At 37.1% G+C, this 21968-nt stretch overlaps 1 protein-coding gene across 5 annotated transcripts in view; it reads right to left on the reverse strand.

Moving 5' to 3' along the window:
- The window catches only part of CSNK1A1 (casein kinase 1 alpha 1), a 49662-nt gene that overhangs the window by 14445 nt on the left and 13249 nt on the right, over positions 1–21968 (reverse strand). For 4 of the 5 annotated variants that reach the window (XM_007447499.1, XM_007447497.1, XM_007447500.1 and 1 more), the window contains 3 exons: positions 11343–11469; positions 8210–8308; positions 1214–1353 (listed from right to left, as the gene is read on the reverse strand). In XM_007447499.1, coding sequence (XP_007447561.1) covers positions 1214–1353; positions 8210–8308; positions 11343–11469 — 366 coding nt within the window. Of the gene's footprint in view, positions 1–1213; positions 1354–5713; positions 5798–8209; positions 8309–11342; positions 11470–21968 lie in introns of all 5 variants that reach the window. The other variant, XM_007447496.1, reaches the window with a different exon arrangement.

The raw sequence follows: 21968 nt of genomic DNA on the forward strand, positions 1-21968 counted from the left end.
CTTCTAAACAAAATTTCCTCACAGAATCCAAAATTATAAAAATCCAACACGAACCTGCAACTTAACTTTTAAAGAGCAAAACGAATTTAGCTAAATAACTTTCTAAATGAGGTTAATAAAGATGGAAGAACCGTCTAGCAGGACGTAAGTTTTAGAGAAGCTCACAAAGATTATTTAGGGATAACGCTGAAAAAATGAACAACTTTAAGCTAATTAAACATCTATATGAATATATACACAAACACATACACACTTACACACATATTCAGACAGATACATGTACTTAAGGACTGGTAATGGCCTAGAGAAGATGTGAAACTATAGTTTAACCAAGGGTACTCAGATATTCATGGCTATTCCCTAAGCTTAAAAGCTCATTCTCATGAAGTTCCATAACCTGGAAGCATATCATTTCTACGCTTATTTATTTGTTTTGTCTTTGCGGTACGCAGGCCTCTCACTGTTGTGGCCTCTCCCGTTGCGGAGCACAGGCTCCGGACGCGCAGGCTCAGTGGCCATGGCTCACGGGCCTAGCCGCTCCGCGGCATGTGGGATCTTCCCAGACCGGGGCACAAACCCGTGTCCCCTGCATCGGCAGGCGGACTCTCAACCACTGCGCCACCAGGGAAGCCCTCTACGCTTATTTTAAGGAGCAAAAAGAAAAATGATTGACAAAAGATGAAAAACTAGAATTCAAGTCAGAAAATAGAAAGACCACAGAAATTATGACAATGTTTAAACTAAATCCTATTCATTTATGTAGGGGTGGAAGAGTAGAACAGGGGATGGTCCACCAACCACATTTTGGTTTATTAGGAATCAGATAACATTTTCCTTGTAAAAATAACCAATACATTCTTCCCCTAAACTCAACTTGCATCACTAACATATAAAAAGCCCAAGATCAGTATTAAGAAAAAAAGTATTGTCTTTAGCTGCAAAAAGAAACATAAAGTTGCATTTATGCTTCTAATTTCCATCATGGAATATTTTCTCCTCAAAAGACAAGCTTCAACAAAGAAAACAAAAAGGCCTCATTTAATCGGCTTCTTTGCACTGTCCAAAGCAGCAGGTAGAAGGATTAATAAGTGTCTTTCAAATCTTCAGCCAAGAAACATCTTTAGATATTGTAAGAAACTAATTAAAATATTTTAAAAACCCATCAATGGCTTTTGCTATGGATTTGATAAACACATTCAATTTTCAAACTCACCTCTGTTCAATACCAAGATGTGCATTGATGCTAGCATATCGAGCAGTGCCAGTGAGATTTTTATCTTCTCTGTATGGTATGTGTTGCCTTGTCCTGTTGTCTCTGTACTTTTTGGCCAAACCAAAATCAATAAGGAATAACTTTAAAAGAAAATAAAGAGACATTAGGTTTCCAATCTTGTTCAGTTAAACTGCTTCTTACTCATTAAATGGCATCTATTCTATTTTGTTCAATTATATCAAAATAAAGCATCATAAACAGAACAGATAATGAACAAACTTAACACTCCAATAAGCTTTTATTAGTCCTCATCAAAAAATCAAGTTAAAAAAATACAGTTAAGTCAAGTGGTTGATCCCTGTCAGCTGAACAATTTCATAGGCCAGTTCATTACACATTCAGGAGCCTGTCTTTGGAACCTCTAACATAGTGGAGAAATGTATACATGCTCAATATCAGAGTTGCTGACAAGTGTGCTGCATGCCATAATGAAGCCTGACATCCTGTTACACTGGTAAACAAGCATGGGGTTTTAAAAAACTAGACATAAGCTATCTGGAACTCTTCCATTCTACAAAGGCCACTCTTTAGTATGCCAACAGAATGCTCATTATCTAAAATAAGACAACTCTGAAAGTTGTATATTGACAACAAAACCAAGATTTTTATTTATAATAAATAAGCATTTTAAAACAAGCATGCATTTCATTTTATTTCCAACTGACATTTACACACATGAGCAGCTTAAGCTTCTGGAAAATATAACAAGTTGATCTAAAGTCTTAAAAAGCACTTAAGTATTTATTTATTTAAATAAAGGTGGCTTACAATCAGCAGTTTAAATGAGCTAACCAGAAACCAAGTAGTATTTTAGAACAAAATAATGTTTAGTGCTGTTTCATTTATATGGTACACAGGGCGTAAGATACTCATTTATAATGTAGCTAATTTTAAAAATTAATTCAGGTTTACTCTCCATGATTAAAACTTTTATACGAAGAAGAAAAAAAACAGAAGTATTTTGGGGGAAAAAACCCAAAGTATGTTCATATTTACCTACCTTCTAAATCAAAATCTTAACTTAAAATTTTATTTAGCCTTTATCATAAAATCACTTATCAAAAGTTATGTCTACAAAGCTTATCAAGCAAAGCAGGTCTATGTGCTCTTATACTATGTAGCCCTACACTATTCTTTTCTAGTTACACCTAAATTTTGTAGTTTTTCTTCCCATTAGGCTGACATTAGGTTCCTTCTGCTGCAGTTTACAGTCTGTGATATACTAGGAGACATGACCACCTAGCCTGTTAGGGTTTGCATCAAAAAATAACTAAAGCGGGCTTCCCTGGTGGTGCAGTGGTTGAGAGTCCGCCTGCCAATGCAGGGGACACGGGTTCGTGCCCCTGTCCGGGAAGATCCCACATGCCGCGGAGCGGCTAGGCCCGTGAGCCATGGCCGCTGAGCCTGCGCGTCCGGAGCCTGTGCTCCGCAACGGGAGAGGCCACAGCAGTAAGAGGCCCGCGTACCACACACACACAAAAAACTAAAGCAAGTTACTGATTTAAGTGAAAAAGATATGATCAAGTGCTTCTTTTAGGAGGATGAAAAATGCCTATTTCAGGTAGGCACTATAACCTAGCCTTAGTTATACACTGGATGGGAAAGGCTGTGGTTTGAGCTTCTGTAACCATATTGAAAATGAAACACTTATTTTCACCTGGTCTACTACAAAGAATGAAGACTAAATTTTCAGTAAAATGTAACTGGATAATGAAAGCTCTTTGTATGATTAAACTCACTTCTTGAACAACTGAGTTATTATAAAATAGGGACAGGAAAGTTAAGGTTATAAAACACTAAGAGAAATAAAGCTCATACTCTTTAAGTTTCTTTTGATATGAAAATTGGCTCAGTACTCAAATATTAAAATGAGCAAAATATACTTATGTTAAGCAAAACAAAAATTATGACTTAAGTTCTACAGATTCACACTGAAAAGAAAACAAGGGAAAAACAAACCCAAAAGGACATCCAGCTTCATGGCATTTAAAAACTCTCCCAAAGAATTATGTGGGGGCTCCCCTGGTGGCGCAGTGGTTGAGTCCGCCTGCCGATGCAGGGGACACGGGTTCGTGCCCCGGTCCGGGAAGATCCCACATGCCGGTCCGGGAAGATCCCACATGCCGCGGAACGGCTGGGCCCGTGAGCCATGGCCGCTGAGCCTGCGCGTCCGGAGCCTGCGCTCCGCAACGGGAGAGGCCACAACAGTGAGAGGCCCGCGTACCGCAAAAAAAAAAAAAAAAAATTATGTGGGTTATGAATAAAAAGTGATTAGGACATAAACTTTCTTCTAAGGATTATTTTCTAGGATTGCTTCCTTTAGTACTCCAAATGGAGGAGAAAACAGGAACAACTCTGACATGGTTATGTCTGATAGTTACATTCATGTCTAGATTCAACAGCTCCATTTGCAACTTAATAACCACTTTCTCACAACTAAAAGACTGCTTTATAAAAACTCAGTGTTCACTAGAGTTCTTTCCTTCTACAATTCTAAAGAACAAAAACCTAACTTATTAAGAAAACAAAAACGGACAAACACTACCTTCTTAAGTATCTCAATCTTTAATATTAAAGCAAAAAAATTTTGTTCTCCTCCTATAAAAACTGAAAATGAGTCAGGAAAAGTAATGTCACTGATAAATAAAGGTATCCCATTTTAAGAGCAAACAACTGAAAACTACTTAAAATTTAAAAATTTTAAATCTCTTGATAGTTCATTACCTTCCGGTACCTATCATGCTTCTTTAGTCGCTCTCTATGCGCTGAATTTAAAACGAGTAAAAACATATATAATGGGAAATATTTACAAGAAACCATGTGATACCAAGGATACAACCCAACAGCCGCAGATATGTAAAGGTAAAACCAAAAAAGGAAAAGTCAGTATTCAACGTCATAAAATAATGTGTTTTTATAGGTCTGCATATGCAAAGAGACATTTAAACTCTTCAGTTGTCAAGCTGCTTTTCTGTGGATTTTAACTACATGTTCTAAGTAAAATTTGTGGCTGTTTTAAAGAATGCAGCATATTTTTCAAAGGAATGTGGAAATGAGTTAATGTTGGGTATGCTGAGATAACTCCATTCAGCAGACGTGCATTTTCTTCAGAAATGCTACTGCCAATTTTAGTTTTTGGTACTTACAACAGTTTTTCTCCTAACCAGGAGTCACATTTTCCTGCCCTTCAGAAAATTCACAAGATTACTTTTCCTTATAACCCAGAAAACCTATTATTAAATAATTATGTTATAAAATATAAGTAAAATGTGTGAATGTATATGGATAAGTAAAAATAGGGCAGTAAAGTTGCCTTACAATGTACCTAATTACCCACCATCCTCCCTCTCTGCCCAGCCAAGACCTAGTTACCAAAGTTGGTATTTCTTTGTGAATAAAAGTAAAATTGAATTCCTGAAACAGTTTTAACAGTGGGAGAACATAGTTCCTGAAATAATGCTGGGCAGTATGGAAAAGGATTAAATGATTACCCAGATGATACTTGTGGTTTAGTAACGGAACTACAAAGTATGCTCACATATCAAATGCAACTTTTTTCCTTTTCTGATTACTTATGTCAATACTTACTTCTCAGTGTATACTAAATTGATAAAGATTCGTTCATTCAGGAGCTTCAAAGATTAAGTACCTAAATGGTGTGATTTTTAAAAATTATTTTCCCTTGTTTATCTGAAAATTCACACAGTAATAAAGCTATCTAACTTCTACAAAAGTAAATATGAAGAGTTCTGCTTACATTTAAAAAATATTTGGAAAGTTATTGGAGTGTTTAGCCTGCTAAACACTAAATCATCAGGTTATGCATCTGTTTATCTTATATATGTGTTACTGATGGTAACTGATAAGTACTTCAGTTATCGTTATGTTGTTAGAATACAGTATATTCTAGTTCCAGAGCATATAATGCTCTTTAAGCATTTTATGCCACTTGTTTGAAGCTGAGAGAATTCTTATATTGAGGTAATCAATTCTAGAAAAACTAGATCTGAAATCTGATCTACACTTACCTAAAGTACGCTAGGGGAAGGGGAAGAGTTGACGCAGAATATCATTCAGCAATAATGCAACTCCAAATTATTTTTAAAAATTGAACAGTCTATCTCAAATTTACCATTAGGTAAAGAATTTCAATGGTAGATCAACACACTTCCTCATGTGGATGTTAGAGATCTAAACATAATCCTGTTTTCATTTAGGTTTTCTCTAAATTTTACAAACTTTAAGCAAAAGCCACAAAGAAACATCTTAGTAATGTTATATGTTTGCCAAGTATGTCTGAATAATGCCAACGTAAGAGGTGCTTGAGCAAGATCTACATTCTCCAGAATTAAAACAAAACAAAAATAATCAAAATAAAACAGTAAGAAAGAAAAGCACATGAATTTGGGATTGAGGTTGGAATAGGAGACAGTTTCAGACCTGGTTTAATCCTGAGAAAGATGGGTCCTGAGAAGTACTAACAGTCATGCTTCTTTTCCTCTTCCCCACTGGAGATTCTAAACACTAAACAGACAATAGAGGGTGGCAGTGCATCAAACAGTATTGCTTACATTGCAACAATGGCCGGCGCAGACAGGCAACACCGAGGCATTAGAGAAAGAACAGGGTAGCCAAATGCCATCCTTCTTCCACCAAGCACTGTAGCTTCTCAGTTTTCCAAATAAGAATCACATGCTTAAGAACATTTGAATTCTGGAAAATACTCAGGTTTTTAATGCCACTATATTGTGTCACTGCCTGAAACAGGGATAGCAATGGTGACATTTGGCTCTTTAATTTATTAATAAAAAAGGGGGAAATTTGGATCTGCAATCTTTGGTACCACAATCTGCCCTTCCCCTAAAAAAGATTGTACAGGGGAAAAAAATCTTCAGTAAGGAAGAGGTAGAAGGCATTTAGTCACCTTAAAATTTATTTTCATAAGCATGCAGGGCTGATTACTGGAAGAGATGAGCAAATTCACTACGATTGGAGTGACTACTCCTAAATATCAAATTCAGAACAATTTTCCAAATAAGAAATTTGACTTTAAAAATCAACCTCAAAAGCGTCCCCCACCCAACCCTTTACCCACAAATAGAAAACTACTGGAACAAGCTGACCAAAGAATCCAGTCTCATACAACTGGCATATTTCAAACTACAATACAGAAAACACTAAAAACCAACTACATAAACAAAACACTAATCTAAAATGTTCAAGAACAACATTTAGAATTTGAATCTTAGGTAAAACACTGCACTTCTAACCCTAGGGTCTCTCTGAATCTGTTTAACAGCAAAGCAGCTTCACAATACTCTTTTTAATATCTCTAAAAGAGGATACAAGATTCTAAAAAGGTTTACGTATCACTGGTAAATTTGGATTTCCTAACACAACTATGTGATTAATAAGCTATTTTAAAGGGGGGGGAAAGCAAAGAGGTATTATCTAGGCCGTCAATAAATTTAAGACAAAAACCATGTACTGCAATGTCAACATGCAGAACATGGATCACATGGATCACATGAGCAGGAAGAAAATGGGAAGACAAGGGCTGGGAAATGGTCAAAAGATTAGGGTCCTACTGACAAAATTGCCCCCCAAAATTAAGACTAGTAATTTTTCAATTAAATTACCAGGTTTTATAGTAATAATTAAGAACCTGGATGCTTCAAAGAGAGAGGCCACATAACATTAAAAAAAAAAAAGATGCAATTGGGAACGGCAAGAAAGGTTGTATGTAGATTTAAAACACCTTCTATTATTTAAAGCTCAGCTTTCAACAAAAAAATTTAAATTCCTAAAACTTGGTCAGACCAACATTAATGTCTCACGCATTAACAAATAACACCAGTTCTAATGGTAATGGCTCCAAGTTGGCATTCATACAGGCAAACAAAGGTAAACATTTATAGCTAGACCTAAAAACACCAAACATTCCCTAATGGTTTAATAAAACAAATGGGAATGTTCCTTCCAAAAACAAAACAAAACAAAAAACACAAAAAACAAAAACCCCCCAAGTTGTCCTGAAGTTGAGAATTTCTATCAGATCATCAGATCATAACATGCTTAGTGCATTGCCAATGCTGCCTGTCTGCCCGAGCTCAACATTGAATTAATAAAAGAAAGCAATTCACTCAGTAAAACTAATCATTGCAGAAAAAATTCAACACAATTAGTTTTTAACTGCAATCATGCGTCACTAGCTAAAACCCAATCACCCCATAAATTCAACCATTCTGCAGCCCCCAATGAACACTAATTTCATTGTATGTATGTTCATTTCACTTGTCTACACTTCCCTTTGAAAAGGAGAGGAGAAGAGGGGTGGAGACCCCACCCAACTTGGCACCCAAATAAGAAACTGTCAACTACTTTTGAAGCAGGCCCAAAAGTTATCCTTTTGAATACACAAATCCAAGGACTGAAGAATTCTCATTATCAACCATGCTTAGTCAGCAAATGTTAACGCCATGGTGACAGATGGGTCAGTGGTTCCCACGCTGGCACAAGCACATATATTACAAAAACCCACACTTCAGAGACAAAGGTTAAAATCTGATTTTTAGCATTCAGGAAGAAAAGTACATGGGGTTTTTTGTTTGTTTTTTTGTTTGCTAGCTATTCGAATGAATGAAAAATAGATACAACTGTTCAATAGTTAAATAATATATAGATGATTACATTTCACTATAAGCCCTTAGAATTTTATATTTCCATATAAATAACTAACCTTGGTTGGGTAAGTTGGAGAGAATTTATTTCAAGTTATTAAGTTAATAGATTATCCTTCTAGTACAATCTTTTAAAGCAATTATCAATAGCAAATTCAACTTACTATGACTCTTAATTTAAAGACTGAAAGTTCACCAAAGCAATTCTTGAAGTTTTTTACTCTTTGTTCCTTCATGCAAAGAACATGTGACTAACCTTATTACAGTGACGCCCAATACCCATTAAGAAGTTATCTGGTTTAATGTCTCTGTGTATAAAATTCTTTGTATGCACATATTCAATTCTACTGATCATCTGGAAAAAAGGGGAGGAGGAGAGAAAATTAAGTGATTTGTATTAAGTGACAAAAGAAAACATTATTTCTCAATTACTTCAATATGCCAATTATTTTTCAAGATCACAGGTATACTTTATTAACTTTATTTAGAGTTCACAAAGACAGTGCTAGTCAAAATCAAAAAGAAAGGGCAACCAGGCACTGCATTTACCTCTAGACTGACGGATATATAAGCATAAACCAGCAGTGTTCTTTAGGCTTATTCTTTCACTATTAATGATTATAAACATGATGGTAGCAAAACATGACCTGATAGCAAAAAATGGTTTTTGTTTTTAAATTACAAAAGTAATACATTTAGAACTGTTTCAGTTGTTGTAATAAATTATATAAAGTAAAAGCCAATCCTATGCCTCCTGACGTACCTATATAAATATAAAAACAGCCTGCTACTGCCCAGATCTATTTCCATGGTCTTATATACATACACACATAAACTCACTTGTGCTTGAGAGTAAGGGGTGTTGACCAATTGATATAGTAGCTATAAGTTGTTGTTATTGCTTTAAATTGAAATAGAAACAGTCCACTCACTTTATTCTTGTTCACTTGTTTTTAACCAATTATAACCCAAACATTCCTGGAAGTTGGTACCATACAATGTAAGCATGTAACTTTTTAAACAAATGGGGACATACATACTCTGGGTTTCCTTTCTTGCATGCTTTTTGGACTCTCCCATGATTTTTCTCCATACTTGTATGATCATATTCCAAAACTGAATAATAAACATGCCATTCTAACAAGCTTTTCTTAATTTCTTGGAAATTCTGCCTCGTCAAGTGGTATGGTCTTAGCATTCTTTTTAATGGCTATAAATATTCTATGGCACAGATGGAAGTACTCCCCAATTATCCCCTAACTCACAGTATTCCCATTATTTCCAATATTCTCCCACCATAAACAATAGTGCTATTAATAATACTTAAATATATCCTTACCTACTAGTGCTTTTATTTCTATGGGTTATAAATCCCATACTATTACAGCAGAGCTGCTGGGCTGAAAGGTATGTATTTTTTTCATTTTGATAGATGCCATCAGACAGCCCTTCAAAATAGCTTATAACAACTCATTTTTTTCAGTAGTGTTCTTTCTCCCACTAGCAAAGTTATTTCAGTTCTTTCTAAATTTTGCCAGTTTGACAGGTACTGACCTCGCTTATTTCCCTAACAGTTTGGAAACCTGCTTGTTTTTACTGACCTTTTGGATTTAGTACTATTCTATGAACTGTCAATCTATACTCATCCAGTATTCTTTTGGCTTGTCCTTTTCTTGCTAATTTTTAAGAATTCTTTGCATACAACAATCTTTTATCAGTCATGTGTTATGTAAATAGATTTAAATTTTGAAAAATTTGTCTTAACTCTGGCATCTCTTCTATAATAGTTTTAATTTCCAAATTATCAACTATGTCTACCTTTTCTGTAAAATACTTACAAGTTGTATTTGAAAGTGTTTTCCATGTGCAAAGGCTGCCAACATTATCTTTCTACCCATATGTTCTTGCTCTTCTAGTAGTATATGTCAGGATTCTATTTTTTACTTGGCCTCATTTTCTCTAGAGCTTTTATCACCATGGATATACAGATTCTAAATCTTACTCCTCTACCTTGGCAAATGTCTTTTGAAGCCAAATTGTAATCTCTGGCTTAAACTATTCATACTCTCAAGGAAGTAGATGTATACAACGTTCAAATACCATCTTTAGGTACAGCAGCAACTCATGTATTAAAGAAGTAAAACAAAACCGCTGGCTCACTTATGTACATATTTGTCCTAGCTAAGTAATACCCATAATTAACTGAGTATTCACTCACAGGGGAAACGTGGGGCGAAAGACAAATTAATAGCACAAACTACAGACTACTTCAAGTGCTGCCTGTCATCTACAGGGCAAGACTCAGCTGTTTCCTTCTTAAACAAATGCTTTCCTGCAACCTCCTTTCCTAAATTACATTCTTTCTCTGATGTTACTAGTGTATCCAATATATAGACTTCTATGACAGAACCCTTCCATTTTTCTCCAGTAAACTCTATGCTCCTAGAGGGAAGAGACTAGTTCTTATTCTTCTTTGTACATCCCAGTGTTAAGTACAATGGCAGGCCCCGAATAAATGTTCACTGTATGAATGCCTATGTGTTACTGAGCCTACAGAATACAAACTCTTTTATTAAGATTCATTCACATGTCATATTAAGAGGTTTTAATCATAAATTCCTTGACATTTACCTATTATCTTTGACCATATTATCTGTTTCCTCAAGGCTTGTTCCTGACCCTATTATTCCCCATCTTAAAATTCTTGAAAACTAATTTTCTTTTTTATTTCCTTTAGTTCAAAAAATTCTAATCTTTGGCTTTAAAACAATTTCATCTAATCTCCAGCCAATGAATAAATCTAATTCATGACATAAAAATTTCCCTGGTTTTGCTTAACTATTACCAATGGCCAAGAATCCTTTACTTCAAGAGCATCTACCTGGTCAAACTTTATTCCTTAAATTACTTCAGTACCTTATTTTCCTCAAAAATACACCTTTCATAAGGATTCAACACATAATACATAGCATTCAATTTGCTTAATTTAAACAAAATTTCAATATATACATATTTATCTATATTTATATACACACAAACACTCCAAATCCTTTCTTCAAACAAAATTTTGTAAGGAAACCTGCTATATTCAATACTAAAACAAATACACTCTATCTGATTGGGAGCAGGTTGAAAACTCCTAGTCTACAGGTGTAATAAACTAGTGTAATCCGTTTCTGTCCTATACCCATGGGAAAACATCTACAAGTCATATTAGAGTAATACACTTGAATGACTATACCTTACTATGGATCTTTTTTTGCTGATCCAAACGTTAAACAGTGACACATGGGACTATAATTATCTGGTTTACACACATTTAAATTATAGTTAAGTAGTGGTAAACAGTAGTATTTCTTAGTTTTTATTCTCATAAAAGTTTCACATACCTGGTCAGCTAACATAAGTACAGTTTTCATTGTGAACCTTCTTGAACAGAAGTTGAAGAGGTCTTCGAGGCTGGGTCCAAGAAGATCCATGACTAGCACATTGTAGTCTTTTTCCTGACCATACCACCTAATAAAATGAAAGGGAGAAAAGGGAGGGCATTATAAAAAGCTGATTATACTTAACATCACCAAATTTTTAAAAATTTGAATAAGATAGTTTTTCCTCTCTGGTTAGGTTTTATTTAGGGTTAAGTTTTCCACTATTCAGTTGATAAACTCACTGACTGACTACATTGCCCAACACAAGGTAAAGAGATTTTTTTCCTGTCAAGCAACCCATTGTCCAATTAAGTCAGTCCTTGTGTGGCAGCCTTAACATTCCTCTTAACCAGGGCAGCTGAATTCTATATCCATCCACCACTGATTCCTGAGACGATGGGCAAGTTTCTTAACCTCACCTGGTCTTACTTTTTAACTGAAGAAATGAAGGAGATTCTACTAGTCATTCCAAAACGTTTCAGAAAGCAAAGATCCCTTTTACTATAACTCATGTTCCATTTCTTACCAAGTTGTATTAATAAGGAGTCACATTTTTGCTTAGTTCCGGATCACAGAAAACAATCATATTACCACAAAGATGACATTTGCTTTATACTGGAAGAATCATGCTTTAATTATCCGTTGCTATATTACTGTGGATATACAATTTGCCCCCAATAATTCTAGGAATATCAACTGCTAATTTCAGAGACTACAAGAACTGGAAATCACTGCAATAAATGATTTCAAGTTTCTATATGCCTGTAAGTCTGGTAAGGGTAATTTCCTGAAAATATGCACTACCATTTTTATTTCAAACTTATCTAGATTATGAATTTTGCTCGAGGGACATCCCTGGAGGTCCAGTGGTTGGTTGGGACTCCATGCTTCCACTGCAGCGGGCACGGGTTCGATCGCTAGTCAGGGAACTAAGATCTTTTATGCCATGTGGCACAGGCCAAAAAAAGAAAAAAAAAAAAGGCATTTTGCCATTATTTAAAATGTTAAAAAAAAAAACAAAACGAGGAAGTTATTTTAAAGCTAGACTGGAGTGATTTCTTTGTTAACTCTAATAAGAAATGATACCTGGATTTACCATTTGAGGAGTTTATGTGTTTTAAAAATATTCAAAACAGGGAAAAAAGGCTTAAAAAAATCTGTGTCAAAGGCATTAATGAGTATCAGTTTAGTGGAAAACTGTTCAGTGTTTTTGGTTTGTTTTATAATTTTATTTATTTATTTATTTTTGGCTGCGTTGGGTCTTCATTGCTGCACGTGGGCTTTCTCTAGTTGCAGCGAGCGGGGGCTACACTTCGTTGTGGTGCGCGGGCTTCTGGTTGTGGTGGCTGCTCTTGTTGTGGAGCACGGGCTCTAGGCGCACGGGCTTCAGTAGTTGAGGCTCACGGGCTCTAGAGCACAGGCTCAGTAGTTGTGGCACATGGGCTTAGTTGCTCCACAGCATGTGGGACCTTCCTGGAGCAGGGATCGAACCCATGTCGCCTTCATTGGCAGGCGGATTCTTAACCACTGTGCCACCAAGGAAGTCCCCTGTTTAGTGTTTTCAGTGTTATTTCTTTTTAAAAATTTTACTCTAATATGTTATTCTGTTATGAAAGAAAATTAAGACTGAAACTAGAGAATGGGGATTTAGTATCTTAATAACTATATTTTTCTAGAAAATGCAAAACCAGCTACTTAAGCATGGTCTCATATTCAGATCCAATGAATACACTCCCTAGAATCTTACGTAAAAGATCGTAAGGTGACTAGGCTTAAAAAGCTCACATTCCTTCCTACGCTTTTGCTTCAGCTGTTCCCGAGGACTACTACTTCGCAAACATGATACACGAATAACTACCATCGAACACACAAAGGAATTCATTTTCACATGTCTTTGCAGAAAAAGGTGGCCTGATGGGGAAAGTTTCTGCTTAACCTTATAGAGACTGTGACCACTAGCCTAAGAAAAGCAACAGATATACCAATCTGCTAATGGCAGAGTTGATCTGCCCTTATTGTATCTAAAACTATGTTCAAAGCTGCTGCAATTATCCCTTTTCAATCCTTTATTTTCCATATAGGAATTCAACACCCTTCACATACATTCCAACATTTATCAACACTTGAAAGAAAAGCTCACAGTGGTGGGTTTAAGAATCTGCCTTCCAATGCAGGGGACACGGGTTTGATCTCTGGTTGGGGAACTAAGATCCCACATGCCACGGGGCAACTAAGGTTGCTTGCCACAACTATTGAGCCCATGTGCCACAACTACTGAGCCCTTGCACCACAAATAGAGAAGCCCGTGAGCAGAAATGAAGAGCCTGCTCACCACGATGAAAGATCCCACGTGCCACAAGACCCGACACAGCCAAATAAATTTTTTTTTAAGTGATGAACAAAGTGAATAGCTTATGTTCTCCTTTCCTGATTCCTCTGTTTTGTTTTCCTTCTCTTTTTTCTTCTTTCTTTACTTAACGGCAGAGGCAAAAATCTGTGCTAGGAAGCTGTCAGAAACTCCAAAACCAGTCCTTGCCATTATAAACATCCAATACTAAGAATATGGCAGATTTTCAATATAAAAATCTAATTTATTGGGGCTTCCCTGGTGGCACAGTGGTTGAGAGTCTGCCTGCCGATGTAGGGGACACGGGTTCGTACCCTGGTCCAGGAAGATCCCACATGCTGCAGAGTGGCTGGGCCTGTGAGCCATGGCCGCTGAGCCTGCACGTCCAGAGCCTGTGCTCCGCAACGGGAGAGGCCACAAGAGTGAGAGGCCCGCGTATCGCAAAAAAAAAAAAAACAAAAAAAAACTTATTTATCTAGGTTTTAAAGAAAAATAAATGATTCTATAAAAAAACACCAAATCCAGAAAGAGCTAAGGCAGTGATGGGAAGTCACTAAAAATCAAAGGCAAAAGAGAAAGCACAAATCAACTCTCCTAAGACTACATCTCATGTCTACATCAACAAATTTGTACCAACGGCACCCTAACAAAATTACAATAAAGTGAATTTTACAACCATCCAACCCAAACTACAAATTTGAAATGTCAAAGGCACAAATTCATACTTCACATCTTCATGCAATCACACAATTTCATAAAGCACTTTGTGGGAAGTCATATGTAAAGTAAGCCTTTAACAGAATACTCTCATAATAATTAGAAACAAGAGGGAATTAGATGAATTCAGAAACATACTTTAAAAAAAACCAAACAAGTTATTAGGCATTTTTCTCCATATTGCTTAAGTGTATGAGTTTAAGACACAGCCCCTATTCTCAATATCAAGAAGACAATCCATAAAAAAACAACTAAAACATAAATGATTCAAAGGCATTTTCCTCCATGGTGCAACTACGGCACTTCTAAAATAATTAGGTCTTTCCGCTTAGAAATTGGTATTATAACTCTTTAAACCTAAGTGACAGGTGTTTCTTTCATTCTTCCTTTTGATCTCAAGGAATATATAACTTCTCTAAATCTAACACCTCACACCCTCCCCATCTGTGCTTTCCACCTGTGTAACCCATCCCGACATTATTACACACAGATTAGGAGTCAGGAACAGCCTTCTGCTTATCCAAATCCTACTTAGTTTCTACCTTCACCTCCACGTTTTCCACTTTTATTCTGCAAGCTGCTAACTCTCCATTTTCAATTGCAACATCCTAATACCCAGCTGCCAAAGAAATCTTCCTTAAGTAGCCTGTCCCACATTGGTCTCCCGTTTCACAGAATTCCTATAGCCACTGACTACTGCGTCTATCCAAGATCTAACCCCTTGACAATACAAATATTCAGGCACTGTTACTTTGGCGTTTCTCTCTCTACACCTGTAAGATAAAACCTACTGTTTGTCTTATGTCTTCATAGAACCTGGGTAACGATCAAGCACTAAGCTGATTCTCTGAGATCATTTAAGTTTGCAGACAATCTGAAACCCACAAACATGAAAACCTCACTCCTATTCTCCACTTTCTAGGTGCCTTCAACCAGAAACTCAGGTCTTATCTTTAGACATTTTTCAACATAAGCAGCAATGTGTTGCTACTAAGTACACTATGGTATAGTAATGTGCACACTGTAGGTAACTCAGATACTTATGAGATTAAAAACAAACTGGTTTGATTTAGACCTTATTCTTCCTAATAATTTCAAAAGATGCAGAACAATCAAGTAATTTAATGGATGAAAGTTAAAAAAAAGGGGGGGCAGGGTCTCATTTACTATTTGTTTGTTTCAAATCAATGTCTTTAGACTTAGTGTTGCCTGACCAATCAAGGAAGTAGGCCAAGGAATGAGCTCGCAACTTAGAAAACCATCATTTCTTACTGAGAGCATAAAAAAGGTACCTTAAGGTCTGAAGAAGATGCTAAGAGAAGGCAAGGTCCATCTCTCTGATCTTATTTCCTTCCTCTAAACCCATATCCAAACTACTTCTAGTTAAAAAATTAAGAAACAGATAAAAAGCACAAGCCTAAGATAATACATGCACAAGTCAATAGGGCTGACCAAAAAATGCTAACAGAATTCAGAAAAAGCAAACGATCAGTGGGAACTACATCTGTCCAAAGAAAGAAACCTAGTGAAAATGGTCTGTTACCAGTCAGATCCTGAAGGAGGGATAATATTTTGATAGATAAGGTAGAAAAAGATGTGCTAAGGGCTTCCCTGGTGGCGCAGTGGTTAAGAATCCACCTGCCAATGCAGGGGACACGGGTTTGAGCCCTGGTCCGGGAAGATCCCACATGCCGTGGAGCAGCTAAGCCTGTGTGCCACAACTACTGAGCCTACGCTCTAGAGCCCGCGAACCGCAACTACTGAAGCCCGCGCACCTAGAGCCCGTGCTCCACAACAAGAGAAGCCACTGCAATGAGAAGCCCGCACACCACAATGAAGAGTAGACCCCACTTGCCGCAACTAGAGAAACCCCGTGTGCAGCAATGAAGACCCAACACAGCTAAAAATAAATTAAAAAAAAAAAAAAAAAAAGATGTGCTAGGCAGAGGCAAGAATAGACCATGTGCTCACATAAAGGGGCGAATCAAAGTGACTGATAGTTTGGGGCTATATTATAGACTCTTGAATACCAGGTTAATGTGCTTTAAATTCTATAGATAATTGAGGAATTATCAGTGGAGTATGGATGGGACATAATATAATTAAGTATTAAGAGTTGGCCTTGGTATCGGTATGCAATATGGAAACTGGGGAGTAGGGGAAGGAGTGACAATGACATGAGAACCAATTAGAAGAGTTATATTATAGCTGAAGATGTGCAGCTAGAGGTTTCTTTTCTCTATTAAATCTCGATGAAAATGGAAATACCTTAGAAAAGAAATAAAATAACTGAAATGAAATATTTTAGATATTGCTATGAGACCCAAGGACTTCCAAGAATAGTAAATCAGTGTAATTATCGTAAATACTCAGTTCAGATTAAAGGACCTAAATATGCCCATCCTTATGACTATAACAATAACAAGAGAAAAAAGAACATCTGTTTAACGTAGGTCTTCCCCCTCTGACTTGATTGGTGACGGTTAATTTTATGCATCAACCCTGACTGGGCTAAGGGATTCTGAAATAGCTGATAAAACGTAAAACAGTATGTGAAGGTATCTCCAGAAGAGATTAGCATCTGAATGACAGGCTAAGTAAAGAAAATCACCCTCCCTAAAGTGAGGTACCTGAACAGAATAAAAGGGCAGAGGAAGAGAAATTTCCCTCTCTGCTAGAGCTGAAACATTCATCTTCCATCTTCTGCTCCAGGACATCCGTGCTCCTGGTTTTCAGACATTAGGACTCAAACTGGGACGTAAATCATTGGCTCCCCTGGTCTCAGGCCTTTAGGCTTGATCCAGAACTACACTGCTGGTTTTCCTGGGCTTCCAGCTTATAGGCCACAGGTCATGGGACTCCCTTTTTTTTTTTTATTTTTTATACAGCAGGTTCTTATTAGTTAGCTATTTTATACATATTAGTGTATATTCATCAGTCAAAATCTCCCAATTCATCCCACAACCACCACCACTTTACCCCCTTGGTGTCCACATGTTTGCTCTCTACATCTGTGTCTCTATTTCTGCCCTGCAAAGCAGTTCATCTGTACCATTTTTCTAGATTCCACATATATGCGTTAATATACGATATTTGTTTTTCTCTTTCTGACTTACTTCACTTTGTATGACATCTCTAGATCCATCCACGTCTCTACAAATGACCCAATTTTGTTCCGTTTTGTGGCTGAGTAATATTCTATTATATATATGTACCACATCTTTATCCATTCATCTGTCAATGGGCCTTTAGTTTGCTTCCAGGTCATGGGACTTCTTAGCGTCCATAATCGTGCGAGCAAATCCCTCATAATAAATCTCTTTCTGGGCTTCCCTGGTGGCGCAGTGGTTGAGAATCTGCCTGCCAATGCAGGGGACACAGGTTCGGGCCCTGGTTTGGGAAGATCCCACATGCTGCAGAGCAACTAGGCCCGTAAGCAACAACTACTGAGCCTGCGTGTCTGGAGCTTGTGCTCCGCAACAAGAGAGGCTGCGACAGTGAGAGGCCCGCGCACCGCAGTGAAGAGTGGCCCCTGCTTGCTGCAACTAGAGAAAGCCCACACGCAGAAACGAAGACCCAACACAGACAAAAAAAAAAAAAAAAAAATCTCTTTCTGTCTACCTATAAATATATCTCGCTTTATTGCTCTTTGCAGGTATCATGTTTTTTACAAATTGTGGCACCCCTGCCATGAACAAATCCATCGGCACCATTTTTCCAACAGTATATGCTCACTTTGTGTCTTTGTCACATTTTCATTATTTTTATATTTTCGTTATTATTATATTTGTTACGGTGATGATCTGTGATCTTTATTTTTGATGTTATTATTGCAAAAAGTTACCACTCGCTGAAAGCGCAGATGATGGTTAGCACTTTTTGGCAATAAAATATTTTTAAATTAAGGTAGGTACAATTTTTTTAGACATAATGCTATTGCACACCTAACAGGCTACAGTACAGTGTAAACATAATTTTTAATGCACTGGGAAACCAAAAAATTTGTGTGACTTTGCTTTATTGTGGTATTCTGGAACTGAACCCATAATAACTCTGAGGTATGCCTGTATATATGATCCATCGGTTCTATTTCTTTGGAGAATCCTAGTATAATAGGGGCGGCCATTTTATGTCTTGTTCACAACTCTATATTCCCAGCATCCAGCACAATGCTTTACATGCAGGAAATGCTCAGTAACATTTGCTGAATTAAAGAATAAAAAGCTGTATTAGAGGTTTTTACCAGGCTAGGGCATGCTTGACGTGGCAGATGAGGAAAACAAAAAAAGGAATACAAAAATACTACCTGTACCGAAAGTATAAAGTCATCAGGAAGCATCTACTCATCATTGATTCAAATAAGTCAAATAATTATAAAAGTTTAGAAGTGACAGTTGTAACAGATAAATGTCTTTTCCTATGCCATTTATCTTCCCATCTTTAGATTATTAATGTCAGAGTCTTCACTTAACTAAAAATATGAGTACTGAATCAGTGCTGTAATATACCCATTTTCATAGCATCTACATTCTCAAGACAGTGTATCTCAAACTTAGTCTCTTGCCAACTTATCATCATCCAACTTTTATGTTCCTTTTTATGAGGGCAGAAATTAAGGACCTGGTCTAGTACAATCTCGCTCAACTCTAAGAACTAGCTCAAATTCCCCCTTTAGGTTGCTACTGTTAACAGTTCCAGCCACCTTACTGTCTTTTGTCTGAATTCCTTTTAATGTTCCTATACATTAATATTTATGTGCACCATCCTTAACAGTAGAATTTTGCCTTTCATAACATTAAAAAAACTATAGATAGCTCTTCTTCCCATCCTTCAACAGCACCCAAATTACCATGGGCCATAAAAAGTCACCTACAGGCAATTCTTGTTTATCTTTTCCTGTATCTTTCTTCTTGCTTCTCATTGTAATCATGCCACGTTGCATTCTTTTCCCTTTTTGTTCTGTTTCTGGCATGAGTGTGTCGGGGTTAACAATTCATTTAGAACAGTTAAGAAAGGCACTTCCTTCTCCCCCTCTCCTCCTAAATTACCAGACTTCAACAGCAGGCGACCTTCAACCACAACACAAGCCCTCAATTCTCAATTTAAATTCCTGAGTCTCAAAAGTCACCAATCCTCCTAGTACTGCATTCAATAGTTGATTACTTCTGAAAGGTGGAAGCATCTATGAACTTGAGTCTTAAGACACTGTAACCCTTTAACCTAGAATTGTTAGTACTTATTAAGCTCCATTTTATTAATGGCATTCATCATGAAAACAGAACTATGATGCACAGCTTTGACTACATTTTGATTCATGTAACTCTTTGGCGCTTCTGAAGAACTAGACACAGGACTAAAATGTGGGTCACCTCCTGATTTTCTATTAACTCTTGGTATACAAGATTGCTGTGTAACTCTCATTCTCCTTCTCTGCCCATATTTGCTCCTTAGATTTGTGGCCTGCGTTTTACTTTGAATACCTAGGTACCTAAAATTTAATGAACTAAACTTTTCTCTTGCCATCAAAAATTTAAGACCGGGCTTCCCTGGTGGCGCAGTGGTTCAGAATCTGCCTGCCAAGGTAGGGGACACAGGTTTGAGCCCTGGTCCGGGAAGATCCCACATGCTGCGGAGCAACTAAGCCCGTGCACCACAACTACTGAAGCCCTTGTGCCTAGAGCCCGTGCTCCCCAAAAAGAGAAGCCACCACAATGAGAAGCCCGCGCGCCGCAACAAAGAGTAGCCCCTGCTCACCGCAACTAGAGAAAGCCCACGTGCAGCAACAAAGACCCAATATAGCCAAAAAAAAATAAATTAAGACCATCAATCTATTTCCTCCTCTTGCAATTTCATTTAAAACACAATTCATATTTTATAAGGTCAGTAACACAAAATTTTTATTCATAATGCTTTGGATTTACAACTTGCAGAAATACCTTTGAAATAGTTTGGGATCCAGAGCATTTTAACTAGAGAAAGACACTCATTGCTGCTATTTGGCTACTGCAGGGAACTGGAAAATCAAGTTTAATAAAGAAAACAGACACTAAGTTTTCTGGTGAATTAAGCAACTAGAACCAGAAACACAAATACCGATTAGACCGATTTCTCCATACTAAAAACTGATTTAGACGTTAAGTAAGAAAAGAACCACAGTTTTAACTGTGGGTATGGTGATCAGAGTAATAATTCTGATAATGTGATGATTTCAAGAAATCTTAGACATTAATTCTATCTTTTACTTCACTGAACCTTTCCCAGAACTTTCCTAGGTCTTCCAAACCTTTTTTAATTGGCTAATTTCCCCACCCTTACAATCTCACACCCCTGGGAAGGGCACTGATAAGCACAGAAGTAATTTAAAATTGAACAAGACTAGAAAGGGAAAAGAAAATAAATACTGGAAATCCACCAACTGAGAGACCAATCCTGCATCAATGTATTTAGCTACAATAACTAAGAACTTGCCCAAACAAGTTGTGTGGGTGGGTGGGAGGTGCTAGTTGTACACCAAGTGTTCTGAATCTTTTTTGTTGTCATGGATCCCCCACCTTTGGGAGTCTAATGAGGCCTATTGATCCCTTCTCAGAGTATTTTAAATGCATAAAATAAAATATATAGCATTATAAAGAAAACCAATTTTAGAGAAATTCAGTTACCATAAAATTACTTTAAAATCAAATCTTGATATAGTAATATACATGCTCTTTATTAAAGCATTAAATAAGATTTAGAAGCAGGTCTAACTAGTACTATAATTTTGGATATAAAGACTATTTTGAGTTACATGCAACAATAATGTAATATGAAAATACCTGTGACTTCTATTGGTGACAAAGCCATAGGTACTGCCAAAACTAGTGGGGACTTGTTCCTACGTTTATAAAAGAAAAACTAGGTTCAGTTAGAGGTACATGAAAATAAAGGTGGAATTGTTTTCCTATCCAATTCACTGACCTTGTGGAGGGTAAATCCCTGAACCAAGTTAAGAACCCTGCTCTAAACAGATTTTTAAGATAAACAGACTGCAGAATAAGATCTAAAACTTGGGTATCATATGTGTTTCACTCAGCAATAATAATGTCAACTAAGATGATTCGTTTTCCTTCTTCATCCTAACCCTCCTAACTGCTACTACTAATCCTTTGCTCACAATATCATCCCTAAGATCTTTGAATTATGTTGTAGGATTTCCACATTTCTCAGTCCCCTTGTTCCTTGCCCTCTGCCTTAAAAGATGCATAAATGTTCCTTAACCCGCAAATTTTAAAAACACAAACAAAGGGCTTCCCTGGTGGCGCAGTGGTTGAGAGTCCGCCTGCCGATGCAGGGGACACGGGTTCATGCCCTGGTCTGGGAAGATCCCACATGCCGCAGAGCGGCTGGGCCCGTGAGCCATGGCTGCTGAGCCTGCGCGTCTGGAGCCTGTGCTCCGCAACAGGAGAGGCCACAGCAGTGAGAGGCCCGCGTACCGCAAAAACAAAAACAAAAACAAAAACAAAAATATGTGCTTTGATACTTAG

This window comes from Lipotes vexillifer, unplaced genomic scaffold, assembly GCF_000442215.2.
Source record: "Lipotes vexillifer unplaced genomic scaffold, Lipotes_vexillifer_v1.1 scaffold1009, whole genome shotgun sequence".
Classification (NCBI taxonomy): Eukaryota; Metazoa; Chordata; class Mammalia; order Artiodactyla; family Lipotidae; genus Lipotes; species Lipotes vexillifer.